The 22,742-nt window shown below is 35.4% G+C and overlaps 2 protein-coding genes and 1 non-coding gene across 3 annotated transcripts; 1 reads left to right on the top strand and 2 right to left on the bottom strand.

Annotated features, from left to right (window-relative positions):
• Nucleotides 1-216: 216 nt before the first annotated feature.
• Nucleotides 217-2,322, bottom strand: LOC145060131 (zinc finger BED domain-containing protein RICESLEEPER 2-like). Its single transcript, XM_079007852.1, has 5 exons — nucleotides 1,653-2,322; nucleotides 1,043-1,533; nucleotides 532-841; nucleotides 383-456; nucleotides 217-267 (listed from the first exon to the last, which is right to left on the bottom strand). The coding sequence occupies exons 1-5, from the start codon at nucleotides 2,320-2,322 to the stop codon at nucleotides 217-219; spliced, it is 1,596 nt and encodes a 531-aa protein (XP_078863978.1).
• A 1,304-nt stretch (nucleotides 2,323-3,626) lies between these two features.
• Nucleotides 3,627-6,174, top strand: LOC145060130 (uncharacterized). The gene is made up of 6 exons (XM_079007851.1): nucleotides 3,627-4,090; nucleotides 4,214-4,669; nucleotides 4,742-5,122; nucleotides 5,205-5,604; nucleotides 5,696-6,005; nucleotides 6,089-6,174. Exons 1-6 carry the CDS (start codon nucleotides 3,627-3,629, stop codon nucleotides 6,172-6,174), a joined length of 2,097 nt encoding a protein of 698 aa, XP_078863977.1.
• An 8,714-nt stretch (nucleotides 6,175-14,888) lies between these two features.
• On the bottom strand, nucleotides 14,889-14,995 carry LOC145060745 (small nucleolar RNA R71). The gene has a single exon (XR_013686929.1). It is a non-coding gene; the product is annotated as a small nucleolar RNA R71 (small nucleolar RNA).
• Nucleotides 14,996-22,742: the final 7,747 nt, after the last annotated feature.

Here is a 22,742-nt window from a genome sequence, read left to right as displayed (position 1 = left end):
TATAACCCATTTAATAAGCAACACATTTTAAGATGAAATTGAAAAATCCAAATAAAATGAAGTCTAAAAGTCATAAACATTAAACATAAAGTCATAAACATCCAAAATAAACATTAAACATAAAGTCATAAACATCCAAATAAAACTCTAAAAATCAAAACATTCATGAAAAGTGCAATTGTTCAAACATATCCAAAAACAAATGTGATAATTCATTCATGCTACAATTCCCATTTCTTCCTCTAACACCAACTTTTTCAACATAACCTTCAAATAGAAACAATATGAACAATCAAATTTATGATCTTTTGAAAGCTACGTAAATATTTGTACTAAAAAGAACTCACCAAATGACACCTTAAAGTATGTTCGAATTTGTAACCTCCGTATTGTCTTCATTGATGTTCAAATTCATTACATTTTGAGTTAGGTTGTCAATAGCCACATTCAAATCAACTACATGAGGTAAAGAAAAAAAATTAATACAAAATTTTAGATAATACGATAAAACCAAAAATTATGAAATATTACCTTTTTCTCCAAACAACCAATCCCGACTACAAACCAAAGCTTCAACCACATCGGGCTTCAGTGAACTTCGATATTCATTCAAAATTCTTCCACCAAGACTAAAAGCCGATTCAGATGCTACTGTTGAAACGGGAACACAAAGTATATCCATAGCTAATTTAGCTAATTCAGGATACCTATATTGTTGGGCTTTCCAAAACTCAAGCATGTTAATGGAAGAAGTTCTTTTAGCTCTTGGCTCAAGAAGGTATACATGCAATTGACTTATGGTGTTGGAACCCGGATCATCATTATCATATTTGTCAAACTCCTATAACAAAAAATAATATATATATATATATATATATATATATATATATATATATATATATATATATATATATATATATAAACGAATTAGCAATTTAGTATATTTAAAAACTAAACAAATATAAAAACAAATTTAATAGTAATTAGAAAATATGATTTACCTCAAGAATGTTGTTTTGACTAGACTCTCCCCCAACATTACTTTGTCTAACGTTGTCGTTGCTCCCTTGATGTGATGTTGAGTCGGATGTTGTTGAATTTTTTGAAGCTTGTACATATCATCATAAAGTTCATAAAGGGCACTCTCAATAGCCTTAAATTGTGATGAACCTTCTCCATAGAGTTTTTTATAGCAAAAGTCAATTAACGACAACTTATATCTAGGATCAAACACCACGGCTATTGCTAACAGAACATTAAAATCAGCCCAATATTTGTTGAACTTATTCCACATTTGGGTAGCTATTTTTTTCATATACTCATTGGGACTTTTCTTCTCTTCAACCAACTTCAAATGTATTCCAAATATTTGAGGGAAATACAAATTTGAAGTAGGATAAAGTGATCCTGAAAACTGAAGAGTTGCATCACAAAACACTTTTAGAAAGCTACATATTTTCTCAACTCTTTCCCATTCATTAGAGGATGGGCAATCTTGAAAGTTAGAATCACTTAAACTAAGATGCGAAAAGGCTAGTCAATAATAAAGTGCACAAGAAAGCATCATATAAGTAGAATTCCACCTAGTAGGAACATCTTGCATCAAAGCCTTTCTAGTGTCCAAAAGATTTTGTGAGCAACATTGAGAAAACCTTGTCTTCTTGCTGAAGATCCTTTAACATACTTCACACATTCTCTAACTTTTTCCACAGCCACATCGATTTGTTTCAACCCATCTTGAACAATCAAATTGAGAATATGGGCACAACATCTCAGATGAAACAACTTACCATCATATACTAAAGAATTCATCAAACAAAATTGATTCTTAAGCAATCCAACACATACATCATTAGAGGAAGCATTATCCAAAGTGATAGAAAACAACTTCCTTTCAATTCCCCAAGTTTTGATCAAGCCACTAAGCTTTTCAGCAATAGCAACACTAGTATGTGGAGGAGGGAATTCAGAAAAATTTAAAATCCTTTTTTGTAAGACCCGCTTGCTATCAACATAATGGACAGTCAAACTCAAATAACCATCTGTAACAATTGATGTCCAAGCATCAGAAGTTAAGCATATTCTACTTGGGCATTTAAGCAACTCGCCACGAAGTCTAACACAATGACTTGCATGTAACTTTTTAATGTCTGCCTTTGCTGTGTTCCTACAAATATGACTGGAATTTGGTTCCAAATATTTGCAAATACTTCTAATTCCTTCATACTCAACAAAGGAGAATGGCAAGTCATGTCTAATAACAGCTTCAATCAACAATTCCCTTAGTCTTTGTTGACTAAACTTTGGATTTCTCAAATCCATTACACCTTGGCTATCAGAAATCATATATTGGCCAATGTCTCTAGTATTATTATCTTCACATCTCCTTCGATGGCGACGTAGATTACCGGTACCGCTTTCACTTCTTGCTTTATATTTTTGACCACATTTGTTGCACACACCAAGGTTGTCAAAATCGCGATCTTGATCGTAAGATTGCACGATCTTACGATCTTACCTCCAAAAAACGAGTCAGATCGTAGTAGGATCAGAAATTGGGTAGGATCGCACATGAGATCGTAGGATCGCAACGCGGATCGTAGGATCGCAATATGATCCGATCCTATATTTGGGTTTAATGTTATTTTTTTTACTTTTTTTTTAAAGAGTTTACCACTTAACCCCAAGCCCAAGGTCCATTTACTCCAAAGTCCATATCCATTTACGATTGATTGTTTTAGTGGGTCTTGACTCTTTAATTTCTAAGCTAATTAAATAATTAACCCTAGGTAGAAAGTAAAAGAAAGTAAGAAACTAAAAGTCAGGTTGTCGTCTTCTAGATTTCTACTTTCTCCCTTGCTTCACCATGTCATCCTTATGAAGAAACAAGAAATCGCAGGTCATCTTTGAAGTTTGATGTTTTGAACTAAAGAAAAATAGGTACGTTTGACAATTTATTTCATCTTCTTCCTTATTCTTGTTAGAAAATCTGGCCTCATTTTTTTTAAGAAATCTTTGCTGGTTGCTTCATCATTCAAAATGAATTAGGCATCCTATAGCTCGTATAATATCATCTTTTTCTTTGTTCTTGTTTTAAATTTCTCAGCGTATAACAACTCATATTTTATAGTTGTTTAATAAAACCCTCATAATCGATATGAAAGAAAATTTTGACCTCTCACAGTCGTTTTCCACTTTGCCGCTTTATACTTTTTATGGACTTTTGGTGCTAAAAACATGAGTAATATGTTTTTGTTGTGTATTATTGTTAGTTTATTACCCACCTTAATTATTATCAACTAGTTATTCAATTATTATGGTTTTGTATCATAAATGCATAATGTATATTTGCAATTTCCCACTAAATTATATATAACGTCACTTTGTAGTTCACCACTTCACCCATTACATAAAATGCTAACTAGCATAATCACAATTTATTACAATGAATTTAATATCCTCATTAATAAATTAGTTTCTCAAGTCATAAAACTTTCGGTGGGTTTTAAATTCTTAATGTCATAAGTAGATATTAGTTTGTTTAATATTTTGGTCCCTGTCCCTTTACCAATATTCCTACTGTATGTAACTATATGTAATTCTAATAGTTTCTAATTTATACAGCTATGACAGAAAATAATTCTGGATCGATACCTGCAACTACCTTCACACAGCCAACAACAAGTAGAATAAGAAAAAATGCTTCTAGGGCTAGAACTAATCCTGGTTGGCAGCATGGTAAAGATTTGGGTGATCGAAAGGTGCAATGTACATTTTGTGATTCTATATGCACCGGTGGGATATTTAGATTCAAGCATCACTTAGCTCGCACACGTAATAATGTCTCAGCTTGTGAAAAGGTTCTTGAAAATGTTAGGGTACAATTCGATCGTTTGTTGGAAGATAGTGATATGGCCACAAAGAAAAAAAGAGGCGTATTTCCAGTCGATGAAGATGACGAGGACTATGAGAGGAATGTTAGAGGAAATAACTTGAAGAATTTTGTTTCAAAAAAAGGAAAAGTTCAAAGAACTTTGAATACAATTTATAAGAAGGATGAATGGGAAAGAGTTTGCCAACAAATTGCAAGGTTTTTCTACACGAGTGCCATCCCCTTTAACTGTGTAAAAAATCCCGAGTTTCATAAAATGATTGAGATAGTTGGTGAATTTGGAAGAGGCCTTAATCCCCCCCTCTTACCATGAAATACGAGTTACATTGTTGACAAGGAAGTTGATTACACCAAGTCATTAGTGGAAGATTACAAAAGGGAGTGGAAAAAGACTGGTTGCACATTAATGAGTGATGGATGGAGTGATTGGAAAAACCGATCAATATGTAATTTTCTAGTAAACAGTCCTAGAGGGACCATCTTTTTAGCATCAATCGATACATCTAATATTATCAAGACCAAAGAACAAGTATTTGCAATGTTAGATGACTTTGTTGAAAAAATAGGAGAGGAAAATGTTGTTCAAGTAGTGACAGATAATGCTGTAAATTATAAGGCTGCTGGAGAAATGTTAATGAAAAAGAGGAAGAAACTTTTTTGGACACCATGTGCACCTCATTGCATTTATCTAATGTTGGAGGATTTTGATAAAAAGATTGGAGAACATAAGGAAACCATCACAAAAGGAAGAAAAATAACAAGTTTCATCTATAATAGGTGATGATTGATTATTTATTTATTTTATATAGTGTTTCTTATATTTCTCATAACAACTTTCATTTATAACAGGTCACGATTGATTTCTATGCTGAAAGAATTTACAAAAGGAAAAGAACTCCTTAGACCTGGAGCAACTAGATTTGCCACTTCTTATCTAACACTTGGTCGTTTGTTTGAACTGAAAGGCGCTTTGATCTCGATGTTTGCCTCCGAAAAATGGTTGTCTACTAACTATGCAGGAATTGATGCTGGAAAGAATGTTGAGGATATAATTATGGATCATCTAGGAATTTGGCCATCAGTTGTGACGTGTCTAAAGGCCGCGAGTCCTCTAATGAAGGTTCTTCGTTTGGTTGATTCAGATTCTAAACCAGCCATGGGTTTCATTTACCAAGCCATGGTAAATGCAAAAAATGAAATTAAATCAAACTTTAAAAATGTCCAGACAAGGTATTTGATTTTTTTTCTTTGTCGATATTTTTAGTGTTTAATTTAGAACTATCTCATATTTCTTGTTTGTATATATTTTTAGGTATGAACCCATCCATGAGATTATTAACGAAAGATGGTATAATCAACTTAATAGGGCGCTCCATGTAGCGGGTTATTTCTTGAATCCAATGACGCAATATAGCTCCGACTTTGAGAATACAGGATGGATTAAAGGTGGATTATACATGTGTCTGGAAAGAATGTGTGGTGATGATGAGAACCTTGCAAAAACGATTGATTGTCAATTTGATCAATTCACTAATGCAAGAGGGCTATTTGGTTTTAATGTAGCCAAATTAACAAGAAAAGAAAAAACTCCAGTTGATTGGTGGGATTCATACGGAGCTGACACACCCGAGTTGAGGAATTTTGCCATGAGAATTTTGAGTTTGACATGTTCCTCATCAGGTTGTGAGAGAAATTGGAGTGCTTTCGAGATGGTAATTTATAAGTAACAAGACTATTATTTTAACTTTAATTTTATTATATCCTTATGTAAATTTCCAGTTACATTTTTATTTTGTTTTTTAGGTACATTCCAAGAGAAGAAATCGACTACATCAACAAAAGATGAACGACCTTGTGTATGTGAAGTATAACTTGAAGCTAAATGGAAAAGAAGAAAAGAAAGGAAAAGAACATGATCAAATGGGACTTGAAACGTTAAATCTTGATGATGTTAGTTCTGATGACGAGTGGATTACTGAAGAGGAGTCTTCTAATCAATATGTAGATGAAGAGTGGATTAATCCTCTTGATGGTTCAAGTTCAAGTAGGCCGCAAGCGTCTGATGGCGGTGAAGATAATGAATTTCTTGAAAGAGCTATAAGAGATCAATTACGTGAGTTATTTATTTATCACATCATTTTATAAATGGACAATGATAGCTTTTAGGTCGATATATCATGTTTTTTTTCATTGCAGGTGCGGGTGGTGGAAGAGAATTAGGAGAAGATGTTTTGGATTTAGGAGACAATGATATGGATGCACCATTTGTTACGCTAGACTAGAAATGATAGTATTTTGATAGTATTTTTGGGTTATGACTAATGATTTAAACATTTTGTAACTTTTGAATGGTAAACTAGTTGATGGGGATGTATTATTCATGTTTTAAACTTATTATTTTGTCATTTTTTTTGGTAGGATCTTAAGATCTCGATCTGGATCTTACGATCCCGATCTTGCAAAGCCAAAAATGATCCTAAGTAGGATCCCGATCTTGACAACCTTGGCACACACAATATAGGGTTTCATTTGGTGTTTTTCTTGGTAATTTAGTAAAGCTTTTCCAAACATCTGAAGTTGATGTCCTTGTTTTCCTTTTCTTTGAAGAAGTACTCTCAACTCCTTGTGATTCATTTGGTGCGTCAACTTCTTCAATTGAATCATCACTTTCACTTTCTTCATTGTCAACCTCAACATGATTGTCAACAATAACATCTTCCATATCGACCTACACAAACAATATAATGGTTAACAAGTTAACACTATTGTTTAACAGAAAAAGAAGCACTACTGATTATTAAATAGTGGGTAAAAACAAGTCAAAATCAGTGTAAATAAAGAAAATAAAGTCATCAAAATCTGGATTTAGAAACAAGTCAAAATTATTAAATTGTTCCAGTGATAGAATTTAATCGATAAATAAAGAAATCAGATCCTGAATCGATAAATAATGGGTAAAAACAAGTCAAAATTAGATCCTGAATTTCAAGTTCCAGTGATAGAATAATATCAATAAATAAAGAAAATAAAGTCGTCCAAATCTGGATTTAGAAACAAAATCAGAAGTGTCGAACGTCGATGGATGCTTGGATCATGAGCGAACGTCAAAATCTGGTGGTAATTCCGTAATTTACTAATCTATACTCTATAGAGTGTATATAATATAGATTGTTAATTACTGACTTACCGAGTTACCGTCAAAATCTGATTGGAACGAGCGAACGTCAAAGACTCAAAGTGTCGAACGTCGAAGCTGATCAGGAGCGAGTACAATGTGCGAAGTGCGAACTACGTTGAGCGGATGAGGAGTGGCCCAATGAGTGACTGAATCATGAGTTCGTGATGTTTTTGCCTTCGAAGATCAGTTCTTAACTATTAACTTCATATCCTTCGTTTCAATCATTCGTGATCGTGAATGTGTATACTGGAAAAGAGAGGCATTTTTTTTATTAGGGCACGCAGTAACTGTAGTTGGCTGCACCCATGGACTCAAGGAGTGAAAATGGATCTATGATCATGAGCCACAACACAAGCCCACGAATACCAAACTAATTTTTATGTATATGATAAATAGAAAATAAAAGTATAATATTAGATTGTTAAAAATTAAAATAAATAGATAATTAAATAAATTAGGCGGGTTGTCGGGTTGACCCGCGAACCAAACACGTAACCCAACCCAACCCATTAAATAAACGGGTTGGCGGTTCAGAAATCTCAACCCTAACCCGCTTATTTTCGTGTTGGGTTATGGGTTGGGTCGAGAGTTGCCATCCCTACCTAAAGTAAGGAGTACTTAGGAAGTTCTTGATAACCAGGGTATATCGGGAAGTGGCGAACACGTTCTAGTGCAACTAAAATTGAACCTTTTAGAGGTTGTCTGTAGATCTCATTGCTTAATTTAAGTGGACAACAATACCTGTGGTCGTCATCAGCTAAATGGTTTATTTAGAAAAGTTTGTCAATAGCCTTTGAGTTTAAGTGGACCACAATACCAGCAATTGACCAGATCTATTCATAAAGGTGACGGTACTGATAAACAAGTTAAGGCTGTCTCACAACTTTGATCCCGAATATTTTTGTTTTTGTTAAATTTGTTCATAGTTTTCCTCTATGCACAAATTTAGGGGGAGAATTAAAATTCAAAATAAATCAAACAAAAAATCAGAAAATTAAAAATCCAAAAATAGTGTTATTTTTGTTTTGTTTCTGTTTTAAGTTTTCTTTTAGTTTTGTTTTGTCTTGAAAAGTGAATTCAGGTGTAGATGAAACTCATGGAGACTTTATCGAGATTTCTGAGCCAAAGCTTCATCCGTGAGCATCGAAGAATTCTGAGCAAGAAATGAAGATTATTGTTTCAACATTCAATCCTTCAACCCCAGAAGCAATGCCAAGTTGTACTTGAAGATTATGTGACGGATTGCATTGAAGCCTCCTCAATCAATCTGCTTCAATCTATGAACCTACTGAAGTGATCCAGAAGATTTATTCTCTCTGATGTTCTCTCTGAAGATTCTCAAGCTGAAAGCGCTATCTTTCAAGAATCAGTACAAGAAGCCTCCTCACCCAATGTGCGTTAAATGTCAAATTCTAAAGAAAATCCCAACTTCTCAAGATGAATTCATTCATTGAAGATTCATTAAGTTCATCTTGATGTTGTGAAGAAATTTGAAGATTAATGCTGAAACCAAGCTCCCAATGAAGATTAACAAGAAAAGCCAGCTACTTTTTAGGGGGAGTTTGTTGGGTCAATTAGAAAAGAAAGCTATAAACCAAGGGAAGATTGTTGGGTCAAAAATATGGTTTATACTTTGCTTTTCTAGGAAAATATATTTTTCTATAATGTAATATGTGATTTTGTGGCTGTGTACAGTCGTACACGTGTGTACGGCTGCACACCCTATCTACGACCGTACACATGGTGTGCGGTTGTACACATGTGTACGGCTGGTGTCTCATGTATATAGGGTGAGGAGTCATGTGAGTGTACGGCTAGAAGAGAGAGAGAGGAGAGCATATTGTAGAGAGAGAAAGTTAGAGAGAAGAAGTGAGTGTTTGTTAGTGTGTGTGAATCTTGTATTTGGATCTACATTCTAATCATCAAATAATACAAGATTCATCATCTTCTTCTTCTCATTCTCTTCTATTTTGATCTTTCATCATCCAATTGATTGGATCTGATTGATACACAAGCATATTTGGGGAGTTACAAATACCTACTTCCAAAGTATGATCGATTGTGGATGGTTTGAATAACCTAGTTATTCGGGAATTCAAAACATTCAAAGTGAAACACAATAATAATCGAATCCAATATGGTCTCAGAACCTATGAATATAAATAAAACACCTTTTATTTAATCACCATATGATTAAACATTATTCATTGTATAATGTTTCGATTTATCAACTCAATACTTGAATTAAAACATTAATTATCCCATGCTCCAAGCATGCACGCTATGTTTGCCTATGTCCTTTCTTTTTGAAATAGATCAATTGAACACATCTTCAATGAAACTCATTTCACAATTCCAAATCCTTATTGCAAGTTTAAGAATTCCAAATTCTTGTTACTGCTAGAAAGTGTTAGATTCTAAACTATCATGCAATGATTCTTTTGTAATTTCTAGGTACCAAAAGTCACAGAGACTTGACCAATGATATTACGAAATATTCCTTTGGAGATTGTTACAAGACAATTCCATGGAAATGAAGTTTTAAATTTAAAGTACATTCCTTTGAACATCCTTCATGCATAAAAGTTTCTAACTTTCTCATCTATTCTTCAACCCCCAATATGGAAACATTCCATATTTTCCATACGACGACTCATTATTAATAGAATCCTGTCTATTCATAATAATGTCAATATGGCCCATTCATTACTATACTTCCAACTGTCCTAAAGCGACCAATCCTTGGCAAAACTTAGATTGTCATTAACAGTTGTTTAACCACTTTAGTCATATCCGGTTCTATTCCTTTTTCCCTCTTAATGCCCTAGGCATTTGGAAAATTAGAACACGAGAATATTATAGCATATGCAATCGATCCTATACCCGAAGCATATGGGATGCGATTCATAATGTCTAACATAAAGACACGATACTTGATCAGTCTTTTGCTATAATATTTTTATTTGCCATGTTCTCATAATTTGAATTATGAAGAGGGATGTCGTAATCATAATCAAATTTTGAGAACACAATTATCATTTACATATATACAATTTCCTTATGCTGAACCATTCCAACATAACATTCATATATATATATATATATATATATATATATATATATATATATATATATATGACTAAATTTGATTAAAATCTCAATCTATGCTTTTAGATTTTGAAATGAAGTAAGAATTTCTCTCCCTTAATTATAACAAAACAACTTTTCAAACTCTGCAACTTTGCGATTTGAAACCTTTTGTTTTTATATAATTAACATTGCTAACTTGCAATATTTTCCATAATAATTATGCTCCCACTAGCATAATAAGTATTAACTTACCAGCATCACACTTATGCTCCCACTAGCTTTGACATGTACCCAGAAATCAGCTGGACTTCTAGAAATCAATACTTATTGACTTTCATTACCAAATTTTAGATTTCTGATACGAGATGCTTCGATAAGACTTTATTCAGGCTTCTCAAAATCATAAACCTTTCCTTAGATAACTCACATGTGTGTCTTAACAATTTTAGAACTTACATCAATAAGTCCCAAATGTTTAGACCTTTGCCATTTCTCACAATTTGAACTATGAAGACGGATGCTGTAATCACAATCGAATTTGAGAATGCAAATGTCAAAAATGCTATCTCCTTAAAATCTATTTAGTGAAAGCGTTTCCTCACAATCATTTTCATGAAGCGGAGCGAAACCTTATGACACTTAGATTTTATGGTATATGTGTTCCTATCCATGTGAATTTGTCATAACCATAATCACAAGACAAGGTTAGTGACAAATCCAAACTCATATGGACTGAACTTGTTCAATCTTAATTTCTTGCCACCTGGGAGCACAAAGACCTACAATTGCTTCCAAGTTGTTATGCAAACAATTGAGAACTCATAGAACTCACATGCATAGTCAACTTAACTGGAATGTGCACAGAAACAAGAATATGTCAACACGATATGTTACAAACCTCAAGTCGTGTGCTAGTGTTTAACAATAGGTTTACTCTTGATTAGTTCTTGAAACTTTCAAGATATTTAATACTCCCACTGACCTCATGACATATAAGATTCACTTTGTCAAGAACCATTCCTTGACAAACAAATATTCAAGAGTTGGTGTGGATTCTTATCAAGATAAACACTTCACACCATTGGTCTTAGTTGGTCTTTGTCCTTACCAAGACATCACAACTTACCAATTTCAAATGTACAAGAGTAAGAAAACATTTTACTCTACATTTGACAAGTGTTATAAACCTTTCTTATGATTATGTCACTCAAGTTATAATCTTGGAGTATGACTCTAAGACTTGTTCTTGGAACGAAGTATGACTCATCTTCTAGATTTAACCAGTTCAACAATTCATGATTCCTCTTCTTAGACATACAAATGCACTAAGATATCCTTAGAGGATCAATTGTTATATGGTTTTTCTTAATCATTAAGATGATCATAAAACACGATACTAAAGTACTCTCCCATCTCTTCAGATTGGAGAAACTTTTATCTTTCTACCTAATTTGATTCTTCTTATTCATCCTGCCATACATTGAAACTTTTCCAATGTTCAAAATTATACTTAAACTTGTAAGCATAACCATATTTACTAAACTTTAGTAAATCATGACGAATAGTCTTATCGTTCTTTGTGGTGGACCTGACCAGCGCACACCCAGTGTACCTGATCCCTAAGTCCTTCACTTGACTCACATATACACGTGAACAAGGAATTAGTCTTAATTTACCAAAGATGAAAATTCTCATTCATCACACAATACAAGTTGCATGATTCCAAGTTTCTATCCAACTGAAACTTGGGTGATGAGAATCTTTCCTTATTTGGCAAATTTTGACACTACCACAAACAAGAGAATCAAATTCATATTGCTAACATAGAAACATACAAACATCAATTTTCACAAATGCCATTGCAAGGAGATATAATAAAATAAAAAAAATTTATTTATTTATAAAATGCGAAAAAAAACTTTTCCTTGCAATGCAATTACAAATGAAAACTATGTTACTACATATTTCTAAGCAATCTATCATAACTCTTAAGCAGAACCTAAAAAATATGATCATCGAACCATGCGATTGAAATCCATCTTCGCGACCAGATTCAGCATACTCTTCCTTTAAGCTTCCTTACTTTTGCATGATCCTACAAAGCATCAAAATGCAACCTTGTCATATCATGTATTAAGAATCAACAATTAGGGACTTAATAGGGTTAGACAGTAGACTTACCTAAAGCAGAGTCAAACTTTTTGATTCTACCTTCTCTCAGATCTTTCAGGTAGTCAGGGCAGCTTCGCTTCCAATGTCCCTTCAAATGGTAGTAGAAACAAACAGGGTCATTGGGAATGACATATGGAACAATCTTAGATTTTTCCTTTCCCTTATGATCAAAATTTTTTATCATGGCTGATTACTTTCCTTTAGGAGAAGAATCATTTATAGGATATCCATGTCATTGCCCATGTCAGCTTGAGAGGTAGATCTTTGATATTGCCATATTTATATCTATTTTTAGGCAATATTTAAGTACATTTTTGTATATATCTTGGCTATTTATATAGAATAATGGTACTTATGAGTTTAAATGTTATTTTCAGCCAAAAAGAAGACATTTTGATGAAAAGGGACTAAAAGTGTTAAAGAAAGAAACTTTGGGAGTTAAAATATTAAAGGAAAAGAAAATCTGGAAAAAGCGTCTTCACGTCGTGAGAATTGGAAGATTCACGACGTGAGTTTAAGATCTAGAAGATATGTATGCGGGTGAAGAAATCCTTGTCGGGCACAGTTATCTTGTATTCACGACATGAATATCTTATTATTCACGACGTGAATTATTAAAATCAGCAAACTATATATATCCTTAACCATTACGAATTGAAGAGACTTTTGGCTAGAAAAAGAGGTTCCAGAAGGCGATTCTTAGCAGAAGAAAGATCCTGGAAAGAGGGTTTCAACACAAAAAGAGTGAAGGTCCATAATTTAGTTTACTTATTTGTTACCTAGGAACATGTTTCATTATACTTTGATTTGTGTTAGGGTGTTAGTTGCTATTATGAGCAGCTGAATCTAGCTACTCTTGTTTAGCTAGATGAAGCTTCCAACTTATGAATAGCTTAATTTTTATGGATTTATTTAGTTGGTAAATTGCTTGTGTTTGATTTATAGTTACCTAGCATGCTTGTATTTGTTTCTCTAGTTGCTTAATTTCATGTTCTGTGTAGCTTAGTGACCATTAACTGCATGAACTTGTTTACCTAATGATTTAGTGAACATTAAATTGTTAGAGCTAGGATTGACCAATCTTAGTTAGTAATTAAAGTAAATAAACTTAGTTGTGCTAGAGAACGTAGATTATGACTATAATTGCGTTTACATAATAAATCTTACATAGCATATTCATATTCATAATTGGTTATGTGTTTAATTGTGTGTGACCATACTTAGTTTTACATGAATTAATTAATTATTGGTAAAGTTAGACTTAAATTACTAATACAATTAAAACCAACTTGATAATCCATAATTATTAGCTAGCCATAAGGACAAAGTGGATTTGAACTAGACAAGAGTGTTTTTACTTATTGATTGAATTTGAGTTAAGTTCGTCTGATCTTGTAAAATCAGATAAAACCCTTTCTAAACCTGTTAATAATTAGGTTAATTTGATAGCAAGTAGATTAATTAGTAACACTGTTCCTTGTGATCGACATCTGACTTACCCCAGCTATACTGTAATCTGACTAGGTACACTGCCTATAAGTGCATAGTTAGTTTAAGTTTGTTAGGTTATAAATATTAAAATTAGTGGGTACTTTCGTGCACATCAAGTTTTTGGCGCCATTGCCGGGGAACGGCCAGTTTATTAGTTTATTTAGTTGCATTAGATTAATCGACCCTTTTTGTGGAATAAAATCTGCGAAAAGTTAATTAGTTATTTATTTTTGTTTATTAGCTTAGTTTATTAGCATATTATTATAACAAAAATTTTGATTTCTGCTTCTGTCACTGAATTCACGACGTGAGTTTCATAAACTCACGACGTGAGAGCTGTGATTTTTAGTTTTTAGTATTTTAGTTCAGTTTTACGTTTTTATTTTGTCTAGTTTGCAGGAGTTCATGACCAGAGGTTCTACCACACCTTTGGTGCCACCGATTGAAGATCCAGAAGCTGCACTTCACAAAAAGACTGATAAGAAGACGCCATTGCAAGAACTAAAGTCAGCATTTTCAAGGAGTTTGGGAAAGAAGACAGGAGAGTCAAGTTCATCCTCAAAGAACAAGAGCAAGCTTGAAAACCTAGATCAAATACCCATCCAAACCGAATCTGAATACGATACCGAGCCTGGATTTGAAGAACATAAGAGCCAACCAGAGAACGAGCCAAGGAACGAGATGGCAGACATTGAAGAGATGTCAATGGGAGCTTACAAGAAGCGGATCCGAGAAGATGTGGGTCCCGGTTTAGTCCAACCCGCAATACCTGTCACTACCACATTCGAGCTGAAGGGGCACATCTTGACTGCACTGAAGGAAATCCCATTCTATGGGAAAGATCATGAGGATGCTTTTAAGCATCTAGATGAAGTCAATGATATTGCGGATTATTTCAATGTCCCAAATGTCAACAGAAACACCGTCTTGCTTAGGATGCTTCCCATTACTTTCAAGGGAGTTGCTAAAGAGTGGTTAAAATCACTTCCACCGGGTACAATCACCAGTTGGGCTCAAATGCATGAGCAATTTATGGACTAGTTTTGCCCAACATCCAAGATAGCTAAACTCAAAAAGGCAATAGCTAACTTTGAGCAACAGCCGGGGGAGTCATTATACGAAGCATGGGAGCGGTACAAGGGCTTGCTCAGAAATTGCCCTCAGCATGATCTAAATGTGCAACAAGAGATGTCGATTTTCTATGATGGGTTCAACGTTATGACGAGACAACTCCTTGACTCTCAAGGACCTTTGACAAAGAAAAATCCAAGGGACGTCAAGGAGCTGATTGAAGAATTCGCGAAGCACTCTCGCGAATACCATAACCCTAGGCAAGATGGAATAAAAGGCGGTGGATGGGCCCAAACTGAAGAAATAGCAGCCATGATGGCTATGCTAAATAGTATGGACCAGAGGTTGACACAAATGGACCACTCAATTCATGCCATGAGAGTGGGTTGTGAGAGGTGTAGTGGTCCACACTTGACCAAGGACTGCAATTTAGATGAGTTTGGGAACAGAAAAGCTCAAGTGTGCTACTCGAGTGGGGATAAGTTTGATGAAGACTGGAGGAAACCAAAGAAGGAGTGGCTTCCATATGAAGAGTATAAAAACCAAAAAGAAGAGAAGTATAGGCAGACAGGTCGAGGCTTCTATCAAAAGGAGCAGCCACCAGTTGAGAAGAAACCCGATCTAGAGACCATGTTGATGAAGTTTATGGAAGCTTCAGAAAAGAGACATGAGTCTACTGATTCTGCTATTAATGAACAAAGAACCTTGGTTAAGAATCATCATGCATTGATGGTAGAACAGCAAACTTTAATAAAGAATCAACAAGCTTCCATCAATAACCTTGAAATACAACTTGGTCAATTAACTACTTTGGTTTATGAGAAGTTGTCCCCGAAAAGTCCCGAAACGATGGCCTAATCTCATGTAATGGCTATAGATACTGAAGAAGAGGCCATCTCTGAGTTCTTAGAAGCCTTAGAAGTTGAACAACAGCAGGCCGATCCAAAGTTGAAGAAGCCCAAGCTCGAAAATCAAGATGCTGCTAAATTGCAGAATTCATGACGTGAGCCATGTAAGTTCACGACGTGGGCCCGTCACGAATAGAAAAATTATGTAGTTGGTTCAGTTTATCAGCCGCCTTTGCCTTTTCCTTCCCGAGCTACCCTTAGTCCACTAGAAAGAGAGCATCTAGAGTTTGTTAAGCATGTGAAGGGAATCCCGATTAATACTCCCTTTGTTGAATCCTTATCCAAAATTCCCGAGTCTCAAAGATTATTGCAAACCTTCATAGACACCCGCAAGCAATTAAAGAAGCAATCTAAGGTGATTCTAAGTGAGCAAAGCTCAAAAGCTGTGTTGGGAGAGACACCTAAGAAGATGGGAGATCCTGGACGCCTCACTCTTCCGTGTGAGTTTGGTAACAATATGAAGATTGATGCTTTAGCCGATTATGGGGCTAGCATTAACTTGATGCCTTATTCATTTTATCAGAAGTTGGAAATTCAGAAGCTGAAGGCTACAAGAATGACTATTCACATGGCGAACCGTTCAGTGACACAGCCCCGGGGCATTGTGGAGGATATTTTAGTAAAAAATGGAAAATTTGTTTTTCCATAGATTTTGTTGTGTTGGATATGAAGGAAGACCCAGATGTTCCAATTATCCTTGGTCATCCATTGCTTAACACTGCTGGAGCTCTTGTTGATATTCGCAAGTCTAAGCTCACCTTGAGGGTTGGTGATGAAAAAGAAGTTTTTGGGATAGAAGATGACTTTCAAAGGAATCATGTTAAAGAAGAGGTGTTCACAATCAATGAAGACAATGAATTAGAAGAACTAGAAAAGCTTATGGAAGAAGAGATCAAGACGGTTCATCAAGTCAAAAGAACAAAACCAAGAGCATCTGTTCCATATTTGGTTGAAGTCGTTGCTTAGAAGAGTCCACCTTCTTGGGTAAGCGAGGATGAGGAGATGACAAGTGATGAAGAGGAGGTTACTTCAAAGGTGACAAATCCAGTAGTGAAAGAGGAGAAGGATGCTATGGAGTGCAAGGGGGAAACTAAAGGGACCAAACACAAGCTTGATGAAGAAGAGGTCAAAACTAAAAAGGAGAATTTGAAGAAGGCGTACAAAAGACGAGTTCAAGCTTACAAGAGGCGATTCAAGGAACAAAAGATCCTAGTGGTGGATTCTTCCGAGGACTCAATGTAGGAGGCACGGAGTCCAGCTCATGACTCCAAGAAAAAGAAGCGCTTCTCGGGAGGCAACCCGAGTTTGGTTTGAAATTTTTTTCTTTTCTTTTCTTTTTGCGTTTTAGTCTTAGAAACATAGATCATATCATCCAACTCGCTTACAACATAATTAAACACTGAGTGTGGGGTCCCTAAAATGGAAGTAGTAATAATTCAGAATTTAGTTAATAGACAAACTTAACTTTATAAAAAAATCATACAGGATTCACGACGTGAATAGTTAAGCATTCACGACGTGAATTCTGAATAAGCCGGATAATGTAAAATTGAGGCATATCAGTCCATTTTCTTTTATACTAATTGGCCCAAGACTGGTCCATTATTTAATAAGGAGTGCATGGCCCAATATTAGCCCAGACGAAGTTCACGACGTGAATCTTTAAGAATTCACGACGTGAGTTTTCAATTACACGGGACCACAGAATAAAGCCCTAGAAACCAGTTGACCCTCCATTTGTTTAATCCTCACGAAGTGAAAATGAGATCTGGTCCACCCTTGGTCCCCATTGCTCCGATTTTGGCCGACAACTCCTCTATTTTTCTTTGTGCTTACGTAATACTTCCATCAAAGGTAATAATTCTTAATTGTTAAGTTTAATTTTTCTTTAATAGTTGAATTTAGGGCTAGGGTTTGTTCATATGTTAAATTGTATGAAATATTCCCTAAGATTCGTGAATTACCCTTGGAATGTAGTTGATTATTGGTTGAAAATGTCATAGGAGTAAACCCCCAGCACTATCATGGCCGATTTATACAGAAACCAGACCAATTTTCGAACCTGACTACGAACTCACGCCGTGAATTCTTAGGAATTCATGACGTGAATTCTGGACTGTGAAGTTTCTTTGTTCTTTTTATTTCTAAATTGTTGGGTCGTTGTTTGGCTGTGTTTGTTCTTTGTTTTTGCAGAAATGGCACCTAGAAGGGAATTGCCTCTTGGGATTGCGAGTTTATACCCATTTTACGAATTTCCAACCACTACACCCCGGGATGTTTACACGCGATGGAATACTTGGTTGGGATGGCTTTACAACTGGGAGTTTGCTGTTGCTCCCACTATTCAGTGGGCAAGGTTGAGGGAGGTTGGCTTGGTTGATAAGATGTCCCAATACCTAACAAAAATCTTTTTGGGGGACGGATTTCAATTTACATGCAAGGGGTGGTTCAACTTGTTTAACATCCAGGAGTGTGTTTATAAGGAGCTTTGTGTGGAGTTTTTTTCCATGGTGACATTCCATGACAATGTCAGAGATCCCACTTTTCCCCGAGCTTTGGTCTTTCGTTTAGGCGGGGAGTATCGGGAGTGCAGTTTAGTGGAGTTTTCTCGCCGTATGGGGCTCTATGAAGCTCATGACACCATCACTCATGAGTTTATTTTATTTTTGAGGGACGCCACGCGGGTGTATGCGGATGGGGTTTCGGGGCCGGAGTTTTGGAGCAACATTGCCGCTGGTATGTTTAATTCCGGTGTATCTCCCCAAAGTAGCATTAAAAACCCGATACACCGCCTCATCCATCGCTTAATCACTTTCTCCATTCATCACAAGCGTCACAGTGATAAAGTTATTAAAAGTAACTTGTTCTTTTTATGGTGCATCTTACAACCGGGTGTTTGCTGCTGCAATATTTCATATTTCTTGGCCCGGTATTTGGCGGACTATGCAACAAGTGCTCGTCCTGGAAGCCCCATTTGTGGAGGGAATTTTGTTACCCGATTGGCCCGCTCTTATGGCCTCCTTGTTCCTAAAATCACTCGTTCTCTAACATGTATTGAGGGGAATGAGTTCAGTATGGGCTATCTGGAAACAATGAGGGTGGTGAAAAATTATGGCACACATTGGGGAATTCTTCGGGATGATGATGATGAGGAGGAGGCGTCGGCCGACCAACCTAAACCACAACCGAGGCCGAGGCGCAGGAACGTGAGAGGAAGGGGAGAACGCGGGCAGCCAATGCATCCACCTGCATCCATGGTGGGAGCACCTTTTGGGAGTAACATGGCTGGCTATTTTGACCAGTTATCTTTGAGTGTCAATTGGATCGGAGGTACTATGGAGAATGTTGTCCGACACCTTGGGGTGGAGCAGCCACCTCATTTGGGGTATCATTACCCGTTTTTCCCAAGATGGACGGAGTATGGCGGACGTGGAGGTGATGGAGCGGGCACGAGTGGAGCAAATGATGATGAGGAGGATGATTGATTGATTGTTTATTTTTATTTTGTTTGGTTTGTTTTGGCTTGTTTTTATTTTGTTTTTGTTTGGTTTTATTTTGTTGGGATTGTAAGAACTATTAAGATATTATGTTACTTTTATTCTTCTTTGGTTGTTATTTCTCAGAAATTGCTAGGAGCGCCTAAAAAAGATATCGAGATATAAGTGTGTATGTGTTTAGCCGGGAGTGTTTTAAGTCGAGAGTCGAGACCCATATTTTAAAATAAGTGTGGGGTGAGTCAAGAGCGTAGAAATTCAGCGAAAGAGTCAAAAAAACTGGTGAATTTAGAAGAGTCTTAATACATTAAGACATTGGGTTGCATTGTGCACATTAAAAGAAGATTTGGCTAAATGTTTTTCTGACTACCCAGTTTTCACGACGTGAACTCTTTTTACTCACGTCGTGAGTCAGTTCTCAGGGGTTTCCAGAATACGCGTACTTGCGACTTCACGTCGTGACTTTTCTTATCTCACGTCGTGAATCTGTGTTTTTCACAAGTTCAAGGCCCTTGACATATTATAATTTCATGGGTTGATACCATTCTTCTTTTCATTATTATGAAGATTATTTTGGCTCATTTTCACTACCATACAATGTGGCGTATGCTTTCCCACATTGATCGTTCTATTTTGGAGATCTCCACCACATTTGTAGAAGATTGAAGGCTCGATTTCGTGTTTTGCCGGTGCATTCCTTATCTCGCGTGTTCAAGATCCAAGTTTCTATTTTCAGAGTCCATATTCAAGATGCACATTTTCCACACTTTTGGAGATGTTTACGCCGCTATCCAGGGGAGTCTGTTCCTTTTTCTCCCTTTTTCTTAATTTTGATTTATTTTATGCATACAATGAGGACATTGTATGAAATAAGTGTGGGGTAGGGGTAGAAAAAGTAAATTACTAGGAAATTTTAAAATTGAAACTTTTAATAATTAGATCTAGTAATAAAAATTTGAATTGTAGTTGTTAGTGTCATATGGGATGATCTGATAAGAGTTCAAATGTTTAGTTGAGCCAATACACGTTATAGTGCATTTGTTATCTCCCTTATTTTAGTGAAATCATGGAACAAAAACATAACCCCGCTTGGTTTGAGGGATGCAATATGTTTAGCAGCCTGAACCTGAAATGTATCCAGGAAAGCTATGTCTTAACCAATAAAGGTTGAAGTTAAGCGCCCCTGCTTAAGCATGTAGGTTTTGAGTGAAAAAAGTGAGTTATACATAAAAAAAAGAGAGAGAAATTACTGAAAAGTAAGAATTCTTGGAGAATTTTGGAGCTATCAAAGTATGCAGATCAAAGATCAAAGTTCTAAGGAATCAAAAGTTGAAGATGCCAGAAATCATGAAAGAAGTGAATTCAAAGAAATCAAGATTAAAACTGTCAAAGAAGTGAAGAATTCAAGAGCTCCAAGTATTGGTATCTTAAAGTTGTAATTCTCTAGTTTATGTATGCTTGGGTAGCTTTACAAAAATACTTTGAGGTTAAGTAAGATTTCTGGGGATGGATTCGGAGGGTTGCATAAAATGAGCATTGTTCGAAAGAAGTGGGCGAGTCTTTATGAAGATTGTGAGTATTTAAAGTATGGGGGTACTTTAGGAAAATTTTAGACACAAATGCATGCGTTGAGGTCTTGGCATAATGGTTGAGCTGGAATCGGATTGTTCTATGTGATGTTAGTAATAAAGAGTTAAGTTTAAATTTGCTTGAGGGCAAGCAAAACCCAAGTGTGGGGTATTTTGATATTGCCATATTTATATCTATTTTTAGGCAATATTTAAGTACATTTTTATATATATCTTGGCTATTTATATAGAATAATGGTACTTATGATTTTAAATGTTATTTGCAGCCAAAAAGAAGACATTTTGATGAAAAGGGACTAAAAGCGTTAAAGAAAGAAACTTTGGGAGTTAAAAGATTAAAGGAAAAGAAAATTTGGAAAAAGCGTCTTCACGTCGTGAGAATTGGAAGATTCACGACGTGAGTTTAAGATCTAGAAGATATGTACGCGGGTGAAGAAATCCTTGTCGGGCACGGTTATCTTGTATTCACGACGTGAATATCTTATTATTCACGACGTGAATTATTAAAATCAGCAAACTATATATATCCTTAACCATTACGAATTGAAGAGACTTTTGGCTAGAAAAAGAGGTTCCAGAAGGCGATTCTTAGCAGAAGAAAGGTCCTGGAAAGAGGGTTTCAACACAAAAAGAGTGAAGGTCCATAATTTAGTTTACTTATTTGTTACCTAGGAACATGTTTCATTATACTTTGATTTGTGTTAGGGTGTTAGTTGCTATTATGAGCAGCTGAATCTAGCTACTCTTGTTTAGCTAGATGAAGCTTCCAACTTATGAATAGCTTAATTTTTATGGATTTATTTATTTGGTAAATTGCTTGTGTTTGATTTATAGTTACCTAGCATGCTTGTATTTGTTTCTCTAGTTGCTTAATTTCATGTTCTGTGTAGCTTAGTGACCATTAACTGCATGAACTTGTTTACCTAATGATTTAGTGAACATTAAATTGTTAGAGCTAGGATTGACCAATCTTAGTTAGTAATTAAGGTAAATAAACTTAGCTGTGCTAGAGAACGTAGATTATGACTATAATTGCGTTTACATAATAAATCTTACATAGCATATTCATATTCATAATTGGTTCTGTGTTTAATTGTGTGTGACCATACATAGTTTTACATGAATTAATTAATTATTAGTAAAGTTAGACTTAAATTACTAATACAATTAAAGCCAACTTGATAATCCATAATTATTAGCTAGCCATAAGGACGGAGTGGATTCGAACTAGACAAGAGTGTTTTTACTTATTGATTGAATTTGAGTTAAGTTCGTCTGATCTTGTAAAATCAGATAAAACCCTTTCTAAACTTGTTAATAATTAGGTTAATTTGATAGCAGGTAGATTAATTAGTAACACCGTTCCCTGTGATCGACACCCGACTTACCCAAGCTATACTGTAACCTGACTAGGTACACTGCCTATAAGTGCATAGTTAGTTTAAGTTTGTTAGGTTATAAATATTAAAATTAGTGGGTACTTTCATGCAAATCAATCTTCCAGTCAAATTTTCTTGACCATTGTGCCAAATCATTGTTGATTCAGCAACAATCAGCAAATAAGTAAGATCAATAAGGGTCATGTCGTGATTTGTCACATAATAGTCTTTAACAAACTCACTATATGACTCAGGAAGTGACTGAAGAACTCAGTCAATAGCCAACTTCCTTGGGAACATGACACCCAACATTCTCAGCCTATCAATGTGTGACTTCATATCCAAGACATGTGCACACACAAACTTTCCATCCTTGTGTTTGCTATCCAATAGGGCTTGAGTGATCTTGAACTTTTCATGTCTTCGAACTTGTGGGTTAGGGAGAATATTTGGGGGAGGTGGAGGAAGTGAAGTATGA

Source organism: Lactuca serriola, chromosome 6 (genome assembly GCF_051521515.1).
Source record: "Lactuca serriola cultivar US96UC23 chromosome 6, Lser_US96UC23_V15, whole genome shotgun sequence".
Classification (NCBI taxonomy): domain Eukaryota; kingdom Viridiplantae; phylum Streptophyta; class Magnoliopsida; order Asterales; family Asteraceae; genus Lactuca; species Lactuca serriola.
The sequence above is the reverse complement of the archived record's forward strand: the minus strand, read 5'-3'. Positions and strand labels throughout refer to the sequence as shown.